The following is a 21126-nucleotide window of genomic DNA, read 5'->3' on the forward strand; positions in this document are numbered from 1 at the left end:
GGAATTGCTTTGCATTTTTGCCAAAATGCAAAAGATGGCATTGAAACTGACCGTGGTTGCCATGCCAAGACTGAGAAATGAGCTAAATGCTGCCAATGCAAAAAGAGTAACCTTTTTGCAAATTATTCAGCATGTAATCTACGCGATTGTGATGGTTCAAGCATTGTTTGCAGTCTTGCAGACCCTATGTAAATGAATGCAGTGTGCTCTAATTTGTTAAACAAAATAGTATATGCTGCGCAGGCCCTATCTTGAGAGCGATCTGTGATGGGGACAGAGTGCGCCGAGTGCTGATAGCTTCGTGTGCGCTGTTTTCGTCGCTTAATTTGCATTGAAACGAGAGGCAGCATGAACATCAATTTGCTCACTGCTGCTGCCGCGCTTCCTCACTCCAGCATTCTTACAAAGAATTTCCATGGTCATCGAGTGGATGTGTTCATGTTTGCTTGTGTGCGTGCGACACCATGCTTGTTAATTTAGTTAGTAAGTAAATGTTTACAAGTTTATACGGCTGATAAAACTACTATCCTTATTTTGCATAGTTGTCTACTAATTTGCTATTGCAATCGATGCTTTGCCTTTTGGGTGAAGCTGCGACTTTTTACTCAGCACAAATGGAGGTCACAATTGATAATCTTTTCTATTTTTATTGGCACTTTTGCAAATGATGCAACATCTTTGTACTGGAAGAGAAGCTTTAAGAGGAGTTTTTAAAAAGCAAACTGTCTGGCAGCCTGTAAAACAGTATTGCAGATACGACTGTAATGCATGTGCACCTAGATTGGTGCATCTGTGAGAGTCTCTGGCAGCGTTTATTAGCCTGATCAGAAAAGCCATCTACAGAGTACAGTTTTCCAAGTGAGATGGCACACCAACATGTTGTTGGACAATACACAATTCCAAAAGCCACCTTTCTTTCGCTTAGATGGGCTTTGAAACACCTTTTCTTGAAGTTGAGCAACGCACTGGAATTCGGGTGATGCCTTTTGGTAACATTTTCACGAAAGAAAATTTCGAGATGACCTAATATGAACAGTGATACTAGTCCAATACTTACTTTTCCCATTTCTCCTCAACTAGTTGGTTCCTTTCAGCCAAGGCAGTGCTGGTAGCAATGCCCCGCCAATCACTTTCTTTTTTACATGGTGAACTTGTCGTATTCCTTCAAGGCCAGCGTCTCACAAAGCCACCAAAGAGCAACAGAGAAGGCATGATAGAACAGACGGGATACATAAACCACTAACGCTTCCCCCCGTTTCCTAGAAAATCTGGAACCACGTGGACATGTGTCCCAATGGCCAACATCTATGGGTTGTTGTCGCATTTTATGTATTTTCATTGCTGATGTTACCTAGTGTCGAAAGGTGCAGGAGAGAGCTAGTAACATATTATGCAATATTGTAGTTTCTTTGCTGCATGCATAGTAATATTTGGCTTGTATCTTCATGGCAGCATTGTCTACAGATTGGGAATGTTTTATCAGTGCTCAAAAAGTGTTTGCCACCCTTTTAAGCATCCAGTCCCAAGCTTGGAGTTTAGAAGGCATGGCGCGGCAACCAGCTGGAAGAGGAACAATAGTATTCCTTCAAAGTGATCATTGCAGCAGTGCAGTAAAAATTTGACTATGTAAAATTCCTAATGCTTAGGAGTGAAATCTTTGCTTACCTGTTTTTGGTAGTGTGCAGTAACAAATGGCACTGTTACGTGAACAGCAATTAAATATTAAGCAGAAATACTACTGGCAACATGTGGAAAACATTTATTTACAGCACTTCTCAGTAAAGCCATCTAACAATGGCCATTCTATATTAGCCCAAGCATGGCAAAAACAAGTGGATTGCCATTACTGGTCAAAACCTTCATTTCCAGCCCATGCAAACACGTGTCTGAAAGGCTCATGTTATGTCAAAAGCAAGACATTTTGGGCAATAAACAAAAAAGGAAACTGCACATGGGCAGTGAAGGAAGCATCCAAATTAACATATTTATTTACAGCATTTTCCAGCAGACCTACATAATGTGGCCATGTTGTACTTAACTAGCCTATGTCCACCCACAAGGTGAAAAATTCCAGATATTCATTGCTGGAATCTTCATTTAAAAATCTTCATTTAAATGCCCATGCAAACTTGTATGTGTGAAAAGCTCATCTTGCGTCAAGGGCATGTCTTTGTGAAGGCAAGAGATTGAAACGGAAAAAGTACCTGCAACACCTTCGAGCAATAAAGAAACATCCAAATTAATAAAACTTAAGTAACAACACATTCATACACTAATAGGAAGACTTAGTGTTCCTCCTTTAGAATGGAGCATCTCATCACTGGGACAATGGGTTATGGATGATGGAGGATAGCCAACTTGGAGTCCTGGGTGAAGAACAGTTGTGCTCCAAATATATCACAGTTACTTCCCGAAGCGCTGTTCCCTCTTGTTGTACTTGGCAAGTGCTTCAAAGAACTCCGAAAGCCGGAGGTTGTGATGAGTTGGCAAAGTGCTGCAAGTAAGAACACCGACAACCCTTACTTTTTCTCTCATCTCTACCTTTGCAACGTATAGACACATAATGCAAGTTGCACATAAAAAAATAAGCTGCTGTGCTTTTGCCAATTTGGACAGTTAAAATTCGAACCCTATGCCTTTATAAGGTCGTAGCCTCTACACGAAACTTTTGAGAGAACTGGAGTGCTGCCCTGTGGGTTTCCATTAATCATATCTGTGTTTCTGTATGAGTAACTCAAATTTATTTTTACCCTGCCACTGATCTTTGTTCTTTTGCAATGTTGCATGACAAGGTTCCTATTCAAAATGTAGAAATCTGCTGCGAATTCTGTGGCAACTTGAAATGGAGTTATAGGAAATGCTTCTTAACACAAAAGTCGTTCTTCATACTTATGGTGCGACTGAAGCTACCACTGTCAGCCAGATGCAGGGTTGGTATACGTCCTTGAAATCCTGGAAAGTTTGGTGCAATTTCTTTCATTTCCTGCAGTACAGGAATGCTTAAAGCAACAGATAATGCTGTCACACCTGCCAAGGTGATTAAGTGGCTATGGCAGTCTGCTTCTGAGCACAAGGTTGTGGGTTTCATTCCCAGAAACCATAGCCGCATTCTGACAGGGGCATAATGCAGAAACACTTGCGTATCAAGCTTCAAACTTTGAACAGCATGATAAGGAACGCCACATGATCAAAAATCAATCTGGAGCCCTCCAAAGTTCCATCTTTACAGCCCCTGTGTTTTAGTGTAACGCTATCAGTCATACCAACAACGCCATTACAATCCATCAATTAAGCAGCCTTAATTGACTGACATCAGTAAAATGTATGGCACAATGATGGCAGACTTACACAATCTCTGTTAGCCGAATCTGCCATGGTGGGTAACCCAGCAGGCTGTGTACACAGCCACACTTTAGCAACAATTCAGGGTCAGGAACATCTGTCACAAAGAAAGCACGCATCTGAAGAAAACATTTTTCCTTAATGTGCCTGGAATCGTAATTAGTTACTCATCTTCCAGTGTTTGCAATGTCACGGCTAAAAAAAGTCTAGCCCCCCTCCCCCTTCCATATCTGTGGCAGACAATGCACTTAATAATTGATCAAACTGCTTAAATCTCCAATGGCCCCCTTCCCTCAAGGTATCATTATAACCTCAAAGCACGCAATCAGGCATTAAAGGGACCCTGAAATGATTTCGACGATTTTCTACAAACGTACTGAGTCGTTAGAGTAGGCCCTCCTGGTCATTAATTGATGCATCTAAGTGCTCCGCGTAAAGTGTGTAATTTATTATAAGGTTTTAAAAATGCACATCGCTGCCGATCGCAGCAATTTAAGCCGCCCCTACCCATATGATGCAAATCACCCATATGACTAACCAGGGCGCTTGCCATATGGCTAACCAGGGCGCTTGATCGATAATTTTTCCAACTTTATGGTAAACAAATGATGTTCGTGATAGTTGGAATGTTAGTTTATTTGTTTTTATAAAAAGAAAGTAACATAAAGGGAATGCACAAGAACAATTAGCACTTCCGGCACACAGCAAGTGTAGTCTGCTTGCGTTACAATGTGTTCCGTCTTTGACGAGAGCTCCGCCGTCAGTGTCGGTCTGTCTATTCGCGAGCGCTATGATTAGACTTTGTTGTGTTGTCGACTGCAAACGTAGCCACTGGCAACATGTCAAGCTGCGACATCGTGTCCCTCTGCAAGCCAGAAGACGAGCGGACTGGCTGCAGCGCATTGGTCTGCCGCTATCCGATAGGCACCAGGATTTGCGCGTTTGTGGCCGCCACTTTACACCGGAAGATTACTAACGCAATAGCGTTTCGAGAGTCCGGTATTAGGGTAAACGCAAGGGAACAGGGCCTAGCCGTGTCCCCTTGCATGGCGTATCGCGGGATGAACAGAAGTGCAAATGTGAATAGTCTGCATGGTGCAGCCACCTGGTGGCATAGAGCTCAACCACACACAGTAGCAGTAACAAAATGTATTCTTCTTTGCTGCTGATGTAAATATTTCGCAGGAGTGTAATCATTAACACTTTGTTTTTGTAAATGTTTAAAATGTTTTACACTTGGTTAGAGCAATATTAGCTCTTTCTTTGGCTGGTTAAGCTCTGCGCCGACGGGTGGCTGGACTGTGGAGACTGATCAGGCAGCTCACGTGCGTCTACGCTAAAGTTCCTTCATCAGCTTGAGTTTATGCCTCCACCGTTAGGTCGAAACGTTCAGCTAGTGTGTTATTACCACAATACCAGACACGTTCGGCGCTGCAACAGAATGCTCGCAACGCACACTGCTTCTATAGCTCTCGCTTAGGGTCGACGCCCAAGCGGCTAGCGGAGAGGTTTCGTGCGGGCAGGGGTGGGCTCCAAAACAACCGGAAGTGGACGATGTGACGTCGCATTGTGACGCAGAACCACTGAAGGCGGAGCATAGCCCCAATCGCTCGGCGAGCGAGTTGAGGAGGAAAAGCATGGCTAGGGAGGAGGGAGGGTAACTTGTTATCGCTTGTAGCTCTATTAATACGTAACGCTTCACTTAAATTGTGGTGCGAATGTTCTACTTAAGCTGTACCCTACGCATCTACAAATGTTGTCCGGAACGTTTCAGGGGCCCTTTAAAGAATGTTCAAGCTGAGCTATGGATGAAAGAAAAGCTAAGGACAAGCACATTGTTTCATGTTTACTGTTTGCTATAAATTATGAACTCGCCCAAGGTTTTCTGCTTGTACACTCCAGGCAGTTTCAAAGCAGCTACCAGATAGATGATGTGCCCCTGCTTCAACCCACCCCCACCTTCGCAAATGTTTTACATTTTGCCTATGTAAAAGCCATATTTTGTACTTGTGATCTGAAAACAGCTGTATTTTTAAGAAGAAAGCAAGAATCCCGGCTTAGCAATGCTGTGAGAACTGGAGTAGTACTTCCAATCAATGGAATCTTTATTGGTCCTTATTTTTATTATTCGCGCTGTCAAACGGCAATGCATTTATTACTTTCTGATGTCATGAATTCTTGGATGGGTCCATGCTATGGTTCCACTTTGTTAAGGTGGACACTAAAAAACATTTACAGCTGGATAGCTATCTGTGTGACAGCTTTGCCCAGGCTTTTGTGTAAATATATAGAAGGAAGGTGGCACAGCTATTATGCAAGTGTATATGGTTAACCTTGTCATAAGAAATTAAAAAGCATGGTGTCAAGAGCAAACCCACCTCCCAGCTCTTGCTGTATTAAATGAGGAGTGATGTCACTGGGCACCATCTCTCCTCTCTCCACAGCTTGGCAAAATGTGCGAGCTATGCTCGCCAGGTGTGGGCGGCCATCATCACCGCTCGCAAGGTGCACGTTTATGTGCTGCTTGTAGCCATTCCTTTGACCTGGGAGTGCAAAACAATGATGAGATTTTGCAGCATTGCAGCCACTCCTAGAAAGAGAAAAATGCTTGGAGCATCATTTCACTCATATTTGCACTTATCCAAACAAAACAAAATTTCACAGGCAAGGTAATCAACAGCAGTAAAACAAGGGATGGCCGAGTCCAGAGCCAGCATTTCGACAAGGTAACCTGTCTTCATCGGGACAGCTATTGATCACCTTTGCACAGAGTGCCAAATAGGTAGCACTGCTAAGGGTGCCAAGCAGTACAATTTTTTTTTCCCCCTTTTCTCTGTGAAGTATGCTCAAAGTTCTGTTGTTTTCAATGTTACCCAATGTCTCCTTTTGGATTGTTTGTTTCTTTTATTAGCCCTTGTGCATAGTTTTCCTCGTCTTTTGCGTGGCCAATACCATTCATGGGTATGAACCATGTTTTGAGGGCACAACACTTAAACTTCTGCACTGGTCAGCTCTTCACCTAGAAACCTGGCAGACACAACATGCAGAAATGATGCTAGGGCCTCATACTGTAGGCTACATTTCATGAAATGCCACTAGCTAACCAACTGTCTTTTTCCTTTGCCTTCAGGTAGCTTTTTTAAAACAATACCTTTGATTGGCACTGCAGACATGATGCTACTCAAGTTAGATGCTGCCAGTGACAAGCACGCACTGAAAGCAGGTGCGAATAAGAACAACTTGGGCATTAGTGCAATTAAAGTCAATTTGTATGAAATAAAGTGCTACAATGGGCAGCGGAGAGCAGAGCTAAATTTCGAAATAATGTGCACCGAGACATGCGACTTATTATGTATTTACTTTCTTTACATGCGCTTGAGTCAAAGACAGTTCCGTTCACACCGCAATAAAATTTGCTTTTCTTCTTTATCTATTTTTGCAATTTGTTATACAATCTCAGCATAGGTAAGCAGGAGACAGTTGAAAAGTGTTCAGCAGTGACAGATGACATAAGGCATAGTTGGCTGATGAGTTCAATCAAAAAAAGCCACAAAGTATGTCTTAAAATATGTGGTATGTGAAGTGAGCAGTACAGCTTGGTTTTCTGCAAGGTGTTGCAGACCTGGTTGCCACCTGGTACAGCTGAATCTCATTTCAATGAAGTGACATTGTTTGTGTTTGTTACAACCAACATTCGTTATGGAAGTAGACAAATTCTGAAGCAACATCTGAAGCAAACAAATTCTTACTTGGTCCTAGGTAATAGTTACTTGAGTGCAAATGTGGCCCAGATGCAAAAATATGCATGTCTTTTTGAAACCAAGGCCCCTTTCTAGGGATGTAACACTACACTTCTTATTTCGATTTGCAAGAGAAAATACCGTAAATAGTAAACTAGGACAAAGGATGTTTACAATATGAAGAACACAGCTTGGCAAGTCCATGTGCGATTACAACTAGAGTGCTTTATTGTACCAGTGGGTAGTTCCACAAAGCAGGACAGCACTGATAATTTGATATGTACACAAATAAAGATCTGGTGTGCTATAAATGGCACTCCTTCACATTATGCACTCTAATTGCAAATCCAAATAAATTATTAGTGCAAACTAGGACAAATGAAGACAGAAAGTGTAATCATAAGAAGAGCTGAAAGGTTGGCCTTTGGTACAGCCTATTGTAAAAAAAACAGGCCAGTTAACCATTGTCAGCAGTGGACAGCTGGCCTTCACTATTTTGCAAAACGCATACAGGTACAGACAAAAGTAATTGGAACATGGGAGCTATGGCCAAACTGCATCCCAATGCCCTTTAGCAGTTGGGGGGAAGCAAGAAATTAAATTACACATGTGTGCAAGCTGGTGATCATAGAAGTTCAATCCCCATGTTTTCTGCTGAGGACATCAGGACGGAAATCGGTCACAGTTCCCGTGTTCCACTTACTTTTGTTTACACCTGTACATTCTTCTAATCCAGCTGCACATTCACTGGGGTAAGGGAAAGAGAGCTCTCTATACTAGAAAAAAAAAAAAGCAAGGCCTCACAGCTAAACCCAATCTAAAGAGTATAATTTCTGTTGGCTAAACCTCTAACATTCATTATGTACATGTGTACAATAGTCGACTAGCCCATACCTTGAAACTTTCTGACGTCAATTTCATAGCTTATATGCAAGCAGGGTGCGTTCAGATAGACAGACTAAGGGGGTCCGGACTATATTTACTTTTCAGCAAAATTTTTTATGAGGTGGGAAAATGTCTCTAGAAAGAAATGAACACTCATTTTGCAAAACCTAGTGTGGATTTCTAGAAAAATATTCTGATTGCACAGAAGGTGGAGAAGAGTATTTTAATAACTTGCAATTCAAGGTTTTATCACTCTAAAATTAATGCATTGTACCCCACCAAAATTGTTTTCTATAAATCTACACCACGAGTAATATCGGTTCAAGGGAAGTTAAATTTATTTCACAAAAATTTAAGTGGAAATATTCTGGAACAGTTTTGCAACTGTCCTCATCCGCTGTAGTGGCATCATCGCGCTTTCTCACTCTGCTGTTCAATCGTCATGTACATGGGGAGCATTTCGGATAGCAGATGTAATTAGCAATCTATGCCAGAAATAGGTTCCCCCGACTAGTCTTTAAAAGCTTGCTGTAACATGCCCTTGCGTGCTTGGATACGGATGCAGGAGCCCTGAAAACTCAATTTCAACTTATTTCATGGCTGAAAAGAGGCCGAACAGACACAATCTGAGTTGCACTGCTTTACTACAACAAAAAAAGAATCAGTTCAGAATTCAATGAGTGCAATTTTTATTTTATTATTAGAATGAGAACCATCGTTGGAATGACCATACATGGGCCTTAAAGTAGGCTCAATTTCCCCACAGATATAATATAATGCAACACATTTTCTGCAGTACTAGATTTATCAGTCCTGGGTGGGTATTCTATGAAGTTTTCATAAAAATCTGCAATGATTATTTTTTTAAAAACCTCTCAAAAATGTTTTATCACTATTTCTGCAATTTTTGGCATTTTAGAAATTTTACAACGATATAAATATGTGACGGAGTTGCATACTTCATTTATTAATTTGCGAGAAACCTTTTGAAGATTTTTCATAAATACCTTCCAGCTTCATCGCCTTAGCTAAACTGGCCCAAAAAGAACACCTGATTTTGGGGTCAGTCGGATGCAGTTGCTCAGAAACCAAAGTTTGACAGTTTTTCAAAAAACATACTGTAGAAGACAAATTTAACTTCTTTTGGGCGAATATTACTTAGTGGCATAGATTTACCGAAAAATTCTTGGCGGGGTACAATGCGTTAATTTTAGAGTGATAAGCCTTCAAATTTGTAAACTCTGAAAGTCGTTACTACACTCTTTTCCACCTTTAGTGAAATAAGAATTTTTTCAGGAAATCCGTGCTAAGTTTCACAAAACGAAGGTTGATTTTCTTCTACAGAGACATTCCCCCACCTCAAAAATTTCGCTATGAACTAGAAATTGTAGGGACCCCCTTAGTCCATTCTTACCTGAACACACCCCAAAAACAACCTATGCCAGTGGTACATTATTATTATTCTGATCAACGTTCCTTTTTCCACAAAAGGCGAACAAATGACTCTGAAACCTGTCTAACTGGGGCTTATCTTTAAATGGCAATAACCTGTTTTGTAAGAGAGATGATCAATGTTTACTGCACCACTATCAGCACATAAATTTTAAGAAAACGGAGGGGAAAAAATGGCAGCATCCTTGTCTTTTAAATGTTCTAGCCTGCACTCAGTATATTACAGAACGTTTGAATAATTTTTACAACATACGATTTTTTTTTTTTGTCGCATATACAATTTTGAGACAAAATTATTACAGCAAGAACGGCCTTAAGGAGACATACCATTCTTTTCTGGCAATTCCTGGCCCTTTACATGCAGCACAACTTTGCAGCGGCCGTTGCATCCAAAGTGTTCAACCTGGCTCCTTGTGATCTCCTTGTAGAGTCTGGTGACGTTCTCTTTTAATGCCCCTTGGCGAAAGAAAGGACGGAGGGTAGTCTCCGGTTCGTAAATATGTAGCTGCATGCAGCGTCGAACGACGTTAGACAAAACATATGTCCGTATAGCGCAAACCAGAAGCGCTTTCACTGCTGTCGATGCGGAACACACAAGTCGAGGCAGAAAAGAAACAAATATGAAAGAGTGACGCTAGCAACGATGGAGAAACATCACACGTGTACTCGCCAACGCGTAGCGCGCCGAGTGTAAAATGCCACATGAGCACGGAAGTCGCTTGCTCGCCAATACATCGGCTTAAGGAAAACGATGGGAAAAGCTGACGCACGATCAGGCGCCCGACAGTATTGATGCCATCGTAACGCTACATAGAGGTTACCGACTAGCGGGGTAGCAAGGCGATAAGCTTGCGTGGTAAGCTTTCGCCAAGAGTCACGCTCCGTTAATCGTAAAGTTCAGTGTTAAAGTGCTCTTGGAAACAGGGCTGAGGGCACAACTTGGCGCCAAGGTAACTGCAAGTGATAGTAAACCTGATACGAATATGCCGAGTCTGCGTGAAGCGGTCTGGCATAACCGGCATCCTCCTCCTCCATCACCTCCAACAACTTGTTGGGACACCGACCTAAGATATAAATATATAAATGCTAGTCCACTTCTTATTCTAGAAGATCACAACTAGAATATGATGAAAGAAAGACACGTGCTGTGGATGAGATAGTAAAGAGAAACGGACACAAAAACCTAGAGGTCGGCAAGTGTGTTAAACTCACCTTCGGCATCGTAGAGAGTTACGTGCGGTATTCCGGCAAACAAACACCACACTACGAGATTTGCGGCATCTCGATACGAAATGTCGTGTTCACCAATTAAAACAGCTATGTGCTTGGGAACCTTCTGCAGTAAGTCCATGCCGGTGTGAGCACTCGAGGAGCACGGAAGTTTCGCGTCGGCAAACTTTGCATCATGCACACTCGAGTACTTCAACCGATGAAGCAGCTTGTGTTTCACCATAAGAAATACGTCTAAGACGTATAGACATACGTGTAAAATACACAGTATAACTTTATACACAAAGCTAGTAATGAACATTATGCAGCAAGCAAAATTCACCGGCTCATATCAACATAGTTACACGAAAGCGCGAGAGCGGAGAGCGAGGAGGCGTCTGGTGGCGTCGTGTTTACAGGGCAGCACAGAATGCGGTGGAACGCAGCAAATCAAGTTGTAAGCGTTCAGTTCAGTTAGATTTGCAAATATTTTTCTATTAAAAATTATTTATTACTTATTCGTTTAAACTTAGATAGCTTTATAAAAATACATAAGTTAATAATGATCTTGCTGTGAACCCCTCTCGCCGCTCTCTCCATCTATGTTATGGCGCGAATTGTCTGCTTTGTAAGCTGTAGCTAGTACTCTCTTGGAAATGGTTTTGAGCTCATGGGTTTGAACTTAATTAGCGCAATTAGTGCACGCGAACAGGTTTTGGAGCTTTCTGTTTGTCCCTGTATTTTTGTGCTTTACTTTATCATCTTTGTAATCCTCCGGTCGACCGCTGTGATGGGTTTCGCTGTGAGAATAACTGATTGGTAGAAAGTATCGATAATCGCGTTGCTGCAAAGCTTATTTCACCTTTTTTTTTTTTTTTTTTTTTTGTTGGTGTTTGCTCCACGAGCCATGTATACATCGCGCTGTGTGCTGGTGTGAACGTCACTGTGCGCATTAGATCACCTTAATGATCCACGGACTGCAGCTGTGCCGTGTACGATTCGCGTGTTGTATGCCTGCGTCCATCGCATAGGAATAAAATCCAGGTGCTGTTGACTCAATGGAAGATGATGGCGACGCAGACATTTATTTTGGCCTTGGCGAATACCATTCTGACAGCACACTTGACGCCAAGGACTCGCACTCGGCGTCTGCTGCCGAATTGGATCTTTTGGACTCTTCTGTGCTACCAAGAGAAGTCTCACCTGTAAAGAAAGTCAATCGGTCACAAGTCCGCGGAAGACGTGGTGCTGGAGACGCAGTGGAACGCGATAGTATCACTGACACTTTAGACCTCGCTCAGTCGTCTTCCGCGAGTAATAATGACTCCAAAGCTTTTCGTTCGCCAATCTCTGCCGAGTTGCACTTGGACACTTCTGTGCTACAAAGACAAGCTAACCCAGTTGAAATGGACCACCTTCCGAAGGCTATCGCGAGACCTCGTCCAGCGAGAAGTTTGGTAAGCGTCCCATGCACGTCTGAACAGTACAAACACGAAAAAAAAAGAAAATTGGATATATAACGCATGTCACGTTTTCAGTCACAACGTCAAAAACATGACGTTGTTTTATTTTGTAATATTTTGAAATTTCTTACTGTTTCTGTTTGATGCGGCCCATGGTAGCCGAATGGCTCATCTTTGTAGACATAGATTTTTCATTTGTGCTGTAATTCGGAAACTTGCTTAGCATTCAGTATTGCAACTGGCAATCATTGATCTGCTTTCATGATTCTACTAGACGACTTATTGCAGTCAGTGGCAAATAAATTTCAGTTCAGTTGTACGCCACACAACTTGAAAGAGGTCCAAACAGAAAGTGAAAACTTAGCTCAATTAATGAAGGTTTGAACCTTTTTAGCGAAGCAGAGCAGTGGAACCTTTCCAAATAAGCGTGACATGAGACAATCGATATTTTACACCCAGGAAATCGCCCAGGCCATTCGGCAAATGGTGAATATAATGAAAAGAGAGACAAGTTCCAAGAAAACAAGTGTCAGAAATCAAGTGAAATGAATTATACAATACTTAGCATACCTAAGCAACACATCCAGAAAAAGGAAAAGACCAATATACACGACAAAGTCCAGAATTTGTCACACCCAATGCAAGATGCATAATTAGCACATTCCACATTCCCACATTACTGAGCCTCCTTGTGGGGTGTAATGTGTACTTACGTTTTGCTTGTACTGGGCATATAAACAAATATGCCATTTCTTTTCCTGATTTTGGCGAGTTTATTACTGCTTCAGTATGCCATTTTTGATTGCAAATGCTCTGCGCATCATGAAAGCTAAACATCTTGTGCACCTTATGTTGCTTTGGTACATAAAATCAGTCACACAAGAGCTACACTTGCGAATTTACATGCTTTGTTGAAAGTTTCAAAGCCACTGCTTATGTGACAGATGCAGTGTTAAAGTTAACCAAGCCTTGAAAGTGGGCTAGTTGGTATTCCATGACTAATAATCTTGAAGCATTAGCTGCCTGTGTCTGTACTGTCGTCTCTGTTGTCTTGTGCTTCAATATTATTTGTCTTGCAGGCAACATACTGATACCCCTGTTGAACTTTCATTGCTCCAAAGCTTCAGAGGTTGAAAGGGGTAGTGCTGCTCATTCTGAAGAGCTACCAATGAATGGTGTATCATGTGTGGTTGCGCAGGCCTGGCAACAAGTCTTGTCACTCATAGGTTGACTTAAGAACTTCTTTCAAAGACCCTGCACTGATGAGTCATGGGTGGTTCCAAAAGAAAACTGTACACATTTCCTTGTAGCATAGATGTGCCTATAACCGACATGTTTAGCATGAGGTTTGCTACCAGAATAGTACAGTCCTCTCTGTAATTCACGGCCCTGTTTACATGCGGTGAATAACTTTTTTAAAGCACCCATTCTTCATATTCTTGTGCTCACGGGTGTACATAGGTTGCAAAATGTCAAAAGCATGTCGACACTCAAACGTTTAATTAAAACTGCCATGTTTATGAATACGGGGGTTACTGCGCTATAAACACACGGACAACAGAGCGGACAATATAGCACAGTTATCCCTGTATTACAAGATGAACTTCCACCAACTAGCCCAACTTGTCGCTCTACGATGTTTGTGAAGGATTCAACTCTGGAACTGCGATGTGGCGTTCAATTGCCACGCTAGTGACCATCAGAAAAGCTGAAGGAAGAAAAAAAAAACTTATCGATATGTCTAAACTTTCTTTATTCACACTGTAGAACCTTGCTCTGACCATGCTTTCCAAAGTGATATCATTTATCACAGATTCGTGGGCAGTTTTTAGTACTTGTGCTTTGTTTAGTCATGAGCTTTGCATTGCTATACTAAAACATGCACTGGCTAAAATGTGTTCAATTTAGCACTGTTTAACCGCATAGCTAACTTGAAGCAAATCTAAATATGTACTCTGTGCACTTTTCTGACAATATACATTGCAACCTTTCACCTTTTATTTTTCATAATGCAAGTCTGCATCAAGTCACACCTATTACAGACACATCACAAAATTAAAATTAAATTATGGGGTTTTACGTGCCAAAACCACTTTCTGGTTATAAGGCACGCCATAGTGGAGGACTCCGGAAATTTCGACCACCTAGGGTTCTTTAACATGCACCTAAATCTAAGTACACGGGTGTTTTCGCATTTTGCCCCTATCGAAATGCAGCCGCCGTGGCCAGGATTCGATCCCGCGACCTCGTGCTCAGCAGCCCAACACCATAGCCACCACATAAACATCTATATTTGCAATGTACACCTCTTCTCAACATTGTCATGGTGCTATAGCAGCAATTCTCACCTATACTACAATAATTACAGTAAATGCTCATGGCTGTTGCTGCCTTTATTTGTTTGTTTTTTGCTTAGTGTATTTAGAGCTGTTTGCTTCCTGCCTTTTGATTTCAGGTTGATAAAAGTGTCAAGCCCAGCACCTCTTTTGCATCAACTGATGCACAAAAGACCATTCTTACATTGAAAAGAGAAAATGAGATGCTGAGGCACAACATTTCCATCCTGTACAAGACGGCCAAGCACCTTGTGGACTCAAAGGAGAAAGAAATCGTAAACTTGAAGCGAAGGTAGGTAAATGTCCTAGCAAGATTTCGTGACTGCTTTATTGTGGCAGAGTTATAAAGTTCAGCATGGTAATGACTTGCTGTCACAAACATTGATTTAGTGCTTCTTGTTTGGCAACACATCTTTCGCTCAATAAAGAATTTATACTGTATTATTACTGAAGAACTACAGTGTATTGCCTTATGAAAGACTTGTTCAGGTCTCTTTCCTGTGTCGCCTGAGCTAACTGACTTCTTAGTGTCACTCTTTGTCAGAAACCCCACTTTAAGAGAGCCCCTTCGTATATATCTTTTTTTTCAACAAGAGTGCTAATTTTTTTTTGGTGCACATTTTGTTCTTGCTATTATGCAGTGCAGAAAGCATTTCTTTTGTGCTGATCAGAGTATTATTGACGGAATGTTCATTACGTGGGTCATATTGTTCAAGTAAGTGAGAACTGACATATTAAAATGTTTTCTTTAAAGTGGTTAAACGTGCATTGCAAAGCCAACTAACCTTCAGAATAAGCACAATGGAGAAAAAAAATTTTCTTTTGTGCAGGATTTTTCAATCTGTAGAATCTTCAATCTATATATAGTCATGTTCCTGAAGCACTAATCATTAGCAGTGGTAGCCATTTTATGATTCACGAAAATATAGTTGCGCTTGCTATAGCGCCATTCAATGAAAAGTTAAGGTGGTGGTGAGCAGGAAGCTTATTTTGAAGGTTACAAGGTGGTAATATAAAAATTCAAAATTAGTTAGATGCAGAAACGCATGCTGTACCATCACTAGGAGTTATAGTGATGCATATGCATGGTCATGTGGTTGATTTTTGAAATTTTATGTACCACTGCAGCACGTTGGCAATGACAGATACCACAACAGAGGGCTCCAGACCAACGTTTATGATGATGCATTCCGTGCATAATTTCACCAGAGAGAGTCACTCAGTTTTGTACACCTTTATCTTTCAGTACAGAGCTGTAATTTTTTTGTATAGCTGTTAATTTTTTTGTATAGCTGTGCTATTATGTACTGGGTTCTGTCAGTATGTTGGAGTGTATCATGGTCAAAGATCATTTAATCTATATCGCAGACACTTAAGATATTCTGGCTGGTTCAGGCTTTAAAAAGTGGTATTGACAATGCTAAAGAAATAGACCTTGTCCGCTATTTTATTGGTGATTCCAAGCTTTAAAATAAAATTGAAAAGCAAAATTTTTATGGGCTGAAATTCTGGAAGTTTCCAGATTGCTATGCAATGGTAAGTGCATTGCTCATGAAAAAGCAAAGTAGAGTACCAAAGCACATTCTCCTTTTATACCTTTTGTCAATGACTTGTAAGAGAACTTATGCCATTGGTGGTTTGTGCTGAGCATCCTTGCTTTGTTTGTCAATAAATTTGACTTAACTCATTGTGTTTGTTACTAATGTCACATGTTTGCTTATGCAGGCTAGACAACCTTGTGTTCAAAAGGAACCGGGGGTCGCAAAACTCGTCACATGCCACAGCAAGTGGAGGCATGCAGCAGCAGGGCAATTCACCCAATATATTGACAGCACGGAGCACTCATGATTCTCCTCTTCAAAACCCCTGCAGGAGAAACCAAGCTTTACGAAACTCACCACATGACACTACAAACACAAGAGATGCACGGCATCATTATCAGGAGCGAAGCGAGTCAGGGGATTCACCTAGAACTCCTTCCACACAAATCTCTCGTGATTCTCCCTTCCAAGAGCATAGTTGTCATCTGCAGCCCGCTATGCCAACAAAAGCAAAGGCTGACATGTCGGAGGACTTACAGCGGCTTTATCAGTACAACAGCGTAAAGCCCGAGAACAGAACTGAGTTCAGCCAGGTGCCTGCATTAGCGCTCACACCACAGAAGAAAGGAAGTGCCTCCAGAGTAGTGGTCACTCCAACAAAGTCTGCGGCACAGATAAATGCAAGAAGGCTTGTCAAAAATAGCATCAAGAATGTAATTGGGTCCCCCGCCAAGCAACCAAGGTGGCTGGAAGTGTACACAAAGAATGGCTCCTCACCTCTGAAGAGAAGAAGGGCTTCTGAAAGAACTGCATTTTCTGAGAAGCGTGGCAGTGCACCCCACAAAGAGAGGGGAGGTGCTTTGACACCAGAAATTCCACCCGAACGCTGGGCGTGGGAACCTCGAGTCAGGCAGCCGAGGACACCACCCCACTCTGGTAGTAGAGTTTCTGAAAGACCCCGCACGCCACATCAAGGCTGGCCCGAGGAATCAATTAATGCATATTACGTTTCGCCCCCGCTCAGAGAGAAAACTGTTCCTAAGGGTTCCCAAGCACCACCTGAATACCAGACAAATACATCGAACAGAGGGATCTATCGTACTCCACCACCCAAAGAAAAGAGAATTGTTAAAGGACCACACACACCACCTGAGGAGCAGTCGGTGCAGTGGGCTCTCGACAAATCCGAGACTCCTTCCCTCGAAGGTAAAATAGTTGCTGAACTAAGGCAAACTAAACCCGAAGACCAGCGAACGGAATCGCCTGCAACGCAGTCTAAAGTTACCGAAATTGGTGGACCATCAAAAAACGCCGTGGCGCCAATTAGGCTTGCAATTGGCAAGTCATCACCATACCGAGAGATGGCTGCAGGGTCGGGCAGACCGTCGCTAGAAGTCCGGCCTAGGGAACGTTTGGGAATAAAGCGCCGGAGGTCTCCTAGTGAACCGCCAGGCAACAAACGAGCGCCTGAAAACAGCTCCACCGTAGAAAAGCCTCTCAGAGAGTGCTCTCCTGGGCGCGACTTGGTAGTCGAGAAATGGAGAGATCGCAGTCCACGAGAGTTCAAAGACTTCCGTAGCCTGCCAGCAAAACGGCGCAGGTCTCGTTCACGCTCCTTGTCAGCTTCACCTCCACCAAGGCCGCGCTCTCCAAGGCAGCACTCACAAGTTCGCAGGATAACGGTGCGTGACCGCATTGGCGTTCGCCCTGAAAGACACAGAATTCCAAGCTACCGTCGCCACAGTCCTGAGGATAGAAATGTGCGTCGCCGGTCGCGAGAGCGTTATTCGCCCGTGCCTCGGCGACACCATCGATCAGAAAGGCCTGTGCGTTCACCGTCTCCAGCTCGGCTGGGAAGGACGTCTCGAAGACAGTCTTCGCCTGGAAGGAGACCAATGAGTCCTTTGGTCAGAGATAACGTGGCCAAAGTGAGTCCACTGAACGAGCACCCGACTAAGAGGCCAGAAAAAAGGACATCGAGCCTGGCTAGTAGTGTCGTGTTGGTGCAAGCGAAAGAGGACACTGGTGTGCGTCAGGAGCCGGAAGTTCCGAGACCGCCTCCTGAGGACGCAGTTCCTTGTCCGCTAGAAAGTGAATCACTGAGGACATGCAGTGTCGATGCTACTGAGCCCAAGGAGCTAGCTGACGGGACAGCTTTGTGTGATTCTGGTGGTAGTTGACTATTGGACGCTGATATGTAGCTTCCTCCGCTTATTAAAAAAGAAAGAAAATATTCATCTTGTTGATATATACTCGTGTGTACTTCAAGAAGCCAAAGATTCGCTGTCTGAATTATAGTTCATGTGCGGTCTGAAGGCGCGCAGCTCTTCACAACGTTGCGAGGAAGTTTTACCTCGGGCCCTATTCATGTAGTAGATCCCGATGACCAGGGCGTCTTTCATTGCAGGAAACGTGTTCGGTGTATGGGGACATGCTCTCGAAACATATAATAGAAGCGACTAAGTGCAAAGCCATCGCTTGAATCTCGAAGACAATGCAGCAGAGCAACACAGTATATTGCGAGATCGGAATGCCTGTGCGATTTGAGCCGTGATGTCACTCGGGAAGGCCGAGAGCCTACGCTCTGAAAAAGGATAAAGAGAAAAAAAAAAAAGAATAGCGTTACAGCCCAATGTGCGCAGGACTTCTGTTATCTAGAAAGTGGTCGGATTCTTCAGTCGGACTAATCTGCGAAAATGAGCTGTGGCGCTGCGAATATGCGACCCTCTGTCACCTCTCACTAGGTTAACATTCGTGCAAAATTCGCTTCCTGGTATTCACGCTTAGGTTGGCGCTTCATAAGGTCGAGGCCACTTGCAACGTAGCGAATCTGATGTAAAGGGGTCAACGAGGCGCTCTCAAAGTAGCTAGTCGAAGTAAGCCGACAGGGTGTTGAAGAATTGTGTGAGAGAGAGAAAGAAGCAGGCAGGAAGGGTCACTCAGTAATAGGTTCCGATTTGCTGCACTGCACAAAGGTGGAACGGCGACATGGAGGCCAAAGGGAAGATAGCCAGGGGAACGTCGCGCGCATACACGTTAAGTGGCTTGACATCCAATAGTAATACCAATACAAGAGGTGCTTTTGATGGACAGCACCTCATAAACACAAGGAAAGAAACGAAGAAAAGTGTCACTTCGCTTGTCTTCGTTCTCTGCCTTGTCATTGTTCCTTTCTTCATCTCTCTCTCTCTCTCTCTCTCTCTCTCTCTCTGTGTGTGTGTTTGTGTATGTGCGCGTGCACGCGCTTTTTTACACTACGATTAAGTTACCATCCAATAATCCCGTACGATCATTTTTGATCATGTACAGAAACTCATGATGTAACACATAATTGTTCGATATGAAGTTTATAAAGCGTTAATTTTAATTTTAAAGTTTTTTTTCATCTAAAAGTTTTTAATGGATAGCTTGTAAAGCAAGTTACGAGTTATCGCTTTGCTGCTCGCAGCTAGGTACCCGGGCCGCTGCAATGGGTTAAACGTCCGCCTCAAGATTGAGCGGGCGCAGGTTCATAAAAAATCGGATGATAGTCAAATATTTATTTATCTTTTTCCTTCAATATGACACCCGCGACAACCATGTTCTTGTAGCACGCATACGTAAATATTTTCAGCGCGAAAGCGTGCTTCCCCGCACGAGATTTACTATTGCGGGAAAGCCAGCTTGCACGAGCGCTTTTCACGAGCTGCGCACACACGCTCGGAGGAACAGGCCTGTAGGTGCAATGCAAGCACTGCCTGTGTCGCAAGTTTCCAAGCCACTCCAGGAGTGACTGCAGCCATCCATGGACCACGTAGGCGTTCTTTCACTGGCGTTCCTTCGACAGTAGTCGCTCGCGCGAAACGTCATCCTTAGGTAAACTTATATATTTACCTTCGATTGCTGTTTAGTTATGCCTTACCTCTGTTAACTTGACCTGTTTGCTGCACCTGATACTTTTTGACACTACTGTTTCATCTCTAAAGGAAGCGCTGTAACCTTCTTGTCCGATAAAACATTATATCATATGAGATCATGCTTTTTTTTTTTTTAGTTCCATTCCAAGTTATATGTTGGATCATTGGTCGTAGGGCTAATAACTGATCGTGGTTCTTTACTTTTTCAAAATATGGCTATATCACCCATTCATGACAATACAGATGTAATTTATGGCACCCAACTGTCCACACTTGTCTAGAATGCTTGAGCGCTGCTCTGTGACACGAAGAGAGCGATATTTTCATGCGGTAGTGACGTGCTCAAACAAAACAGTAGCAGGATGAGAGAACAAACGAGCTATTTATTTGGCGAAGTTGTGTCCAGAAGGCAAAAAAAAAAAAAGCTTTGATGGCAACAATAGCGGTAACCACGATCGGCGGTCGTCGAATGCAGTCTCACTGCTCGAGCCTGAACTGAATATGCAGGATGTCCCAACGAACATGGGCCACGAGAGAGAGAGAGAGAGAGAAACAACTTTATTCGGTCCACTATAGACGTAAGCAAGCTCCACGTCACCTGGCTAGGCCCACTCGGGGACCATCAGGTGAAACCTGACGGCCCTCTCGCGAGCCCTCTGGACTGCCAGGATTTGAGAGGTCTGATCCTGGGCCTTAATTAACTTCATCATTTCCTCTTGAGTGAAAGGGGGACCGGCAGAGGCGCAGCCCCACAGGACATGTTCGAAGTCCGCATAATCACCACACAGAGGGCAGTCCGGGCTTGGGAACCGTTCGGGGTACATTGTGTGCAGCGCCGCGGGGCTCGGGTAAGTGCTTGTTTGCAGAAGCCTTAAAGTGACTGCCTGGGCCCTGCACAGCGAGGAGTGCGGCGAAGGTAGGAGTCTTCTTGACATATAATTATATTTGCAGAAAAAAAAAAAAAGAAAGCAAGACTTACTGTGCGTGCGAAACCAACTGTACGTTGTTAGTAACCTCCTTGAGAATTATCCGGTACTTTTTATAGAGAGAATTTATTTGAAAGAAGGCAGAAAGGTCGGCCTGAGCTAGCGTGCTCTAGCCTGCTGCTCGGGACAAGGGGAGGGTGCACGTAAATGCTGGATGATGGGTGATGATGACATAGAAGAAGGATGCACAACGATGAAGGCAAGTTCAGCATTCTCATGGTTATCAACACGGTACAAAAAGGTCATTCGGAGGTGTCATCCGCCTTCCAGAGCACG

At 43.1% G+C, this 21126-nt stretch overlaps 2 protein-coding genes across 4 annotated transcripts; one reads left to right on the forward strand and one right to left on the reverse strand.

Annotated features, from left to right (window-relative positions):
• Positions 1–1743: 1743 nt before the first annotated feature.
• Positions 1744–11046, reverse strand: LOC126521326 (dehydrodolichyl diphosphate synthase complex subunit nus1-like). 3 transcript variants are annotated; one of them, XM_050169999.2, is made up of 5 exons: positions 10632–11046; positions 9747–9875; positions 5721–5885; positions 3349–3439; positions 1744–2494 (listed from the first exon to the last, which is right to left on the reverse strand). In XM_050169999.2, exons 1-5 carry the CDS (start codon positions 10948–10950, stop codon positions 2404–2406), a joined length of 795 nt encoding a protein of 264 aa, XP_050025956.1. In that variant the 5' UTR covers positions 10951–11046; the 3' UTR covers positions 1744–2403. The 3 variants fall into 3 exon arrangements, with proteins under 3 accessions (XP_050025956.1, XP_054921887.1, XP_054921886.1); XM_055065912.1 differs by having other exon boundaries at positions 9747–9924; positions 10632–10724; XM_055065911.1 differs by lacking the exon at positions 3349–3439.
• A 120-nt stretch (positions 11047–11166) lies between these two features.
• Positions 11167–18214, forward strand: LOC126521325 (uncharacterized). Its single transcript, XM_050169998.2, has 3 exons — positions 11167–12085; positions 14547–14719; positions 16153–18214. Exons 1-3 carry the CDS (start codon positions 11687–11689, stop codon positions 18146–18148), a joined length of 2568 nt encoding a protein of 855 aa, XP_050025955.1. The 5' UTR covers positions 11167–11686; the 3' UTR covers positions 18149–18214.
• The last annotated feature ends 2912 nt before the right edge of the window (positions 18215–21126 follow it).

The sequence above is a fragment of the Dermacentor andersoni genome, chromosome 6, assembly GCF_023375885.2.
Source record: "Dermacentor andersoni chromosome 6, qqDerAnde1_hic_scaffold, whole genome shotgun sequence".
Taxonomy (NCBI): Eukaryota; Metazoa; Arthropoda; class Arachnida; order Ixodida; family Ixodidae; genus Dermacentor; species Dermacentor andersoni.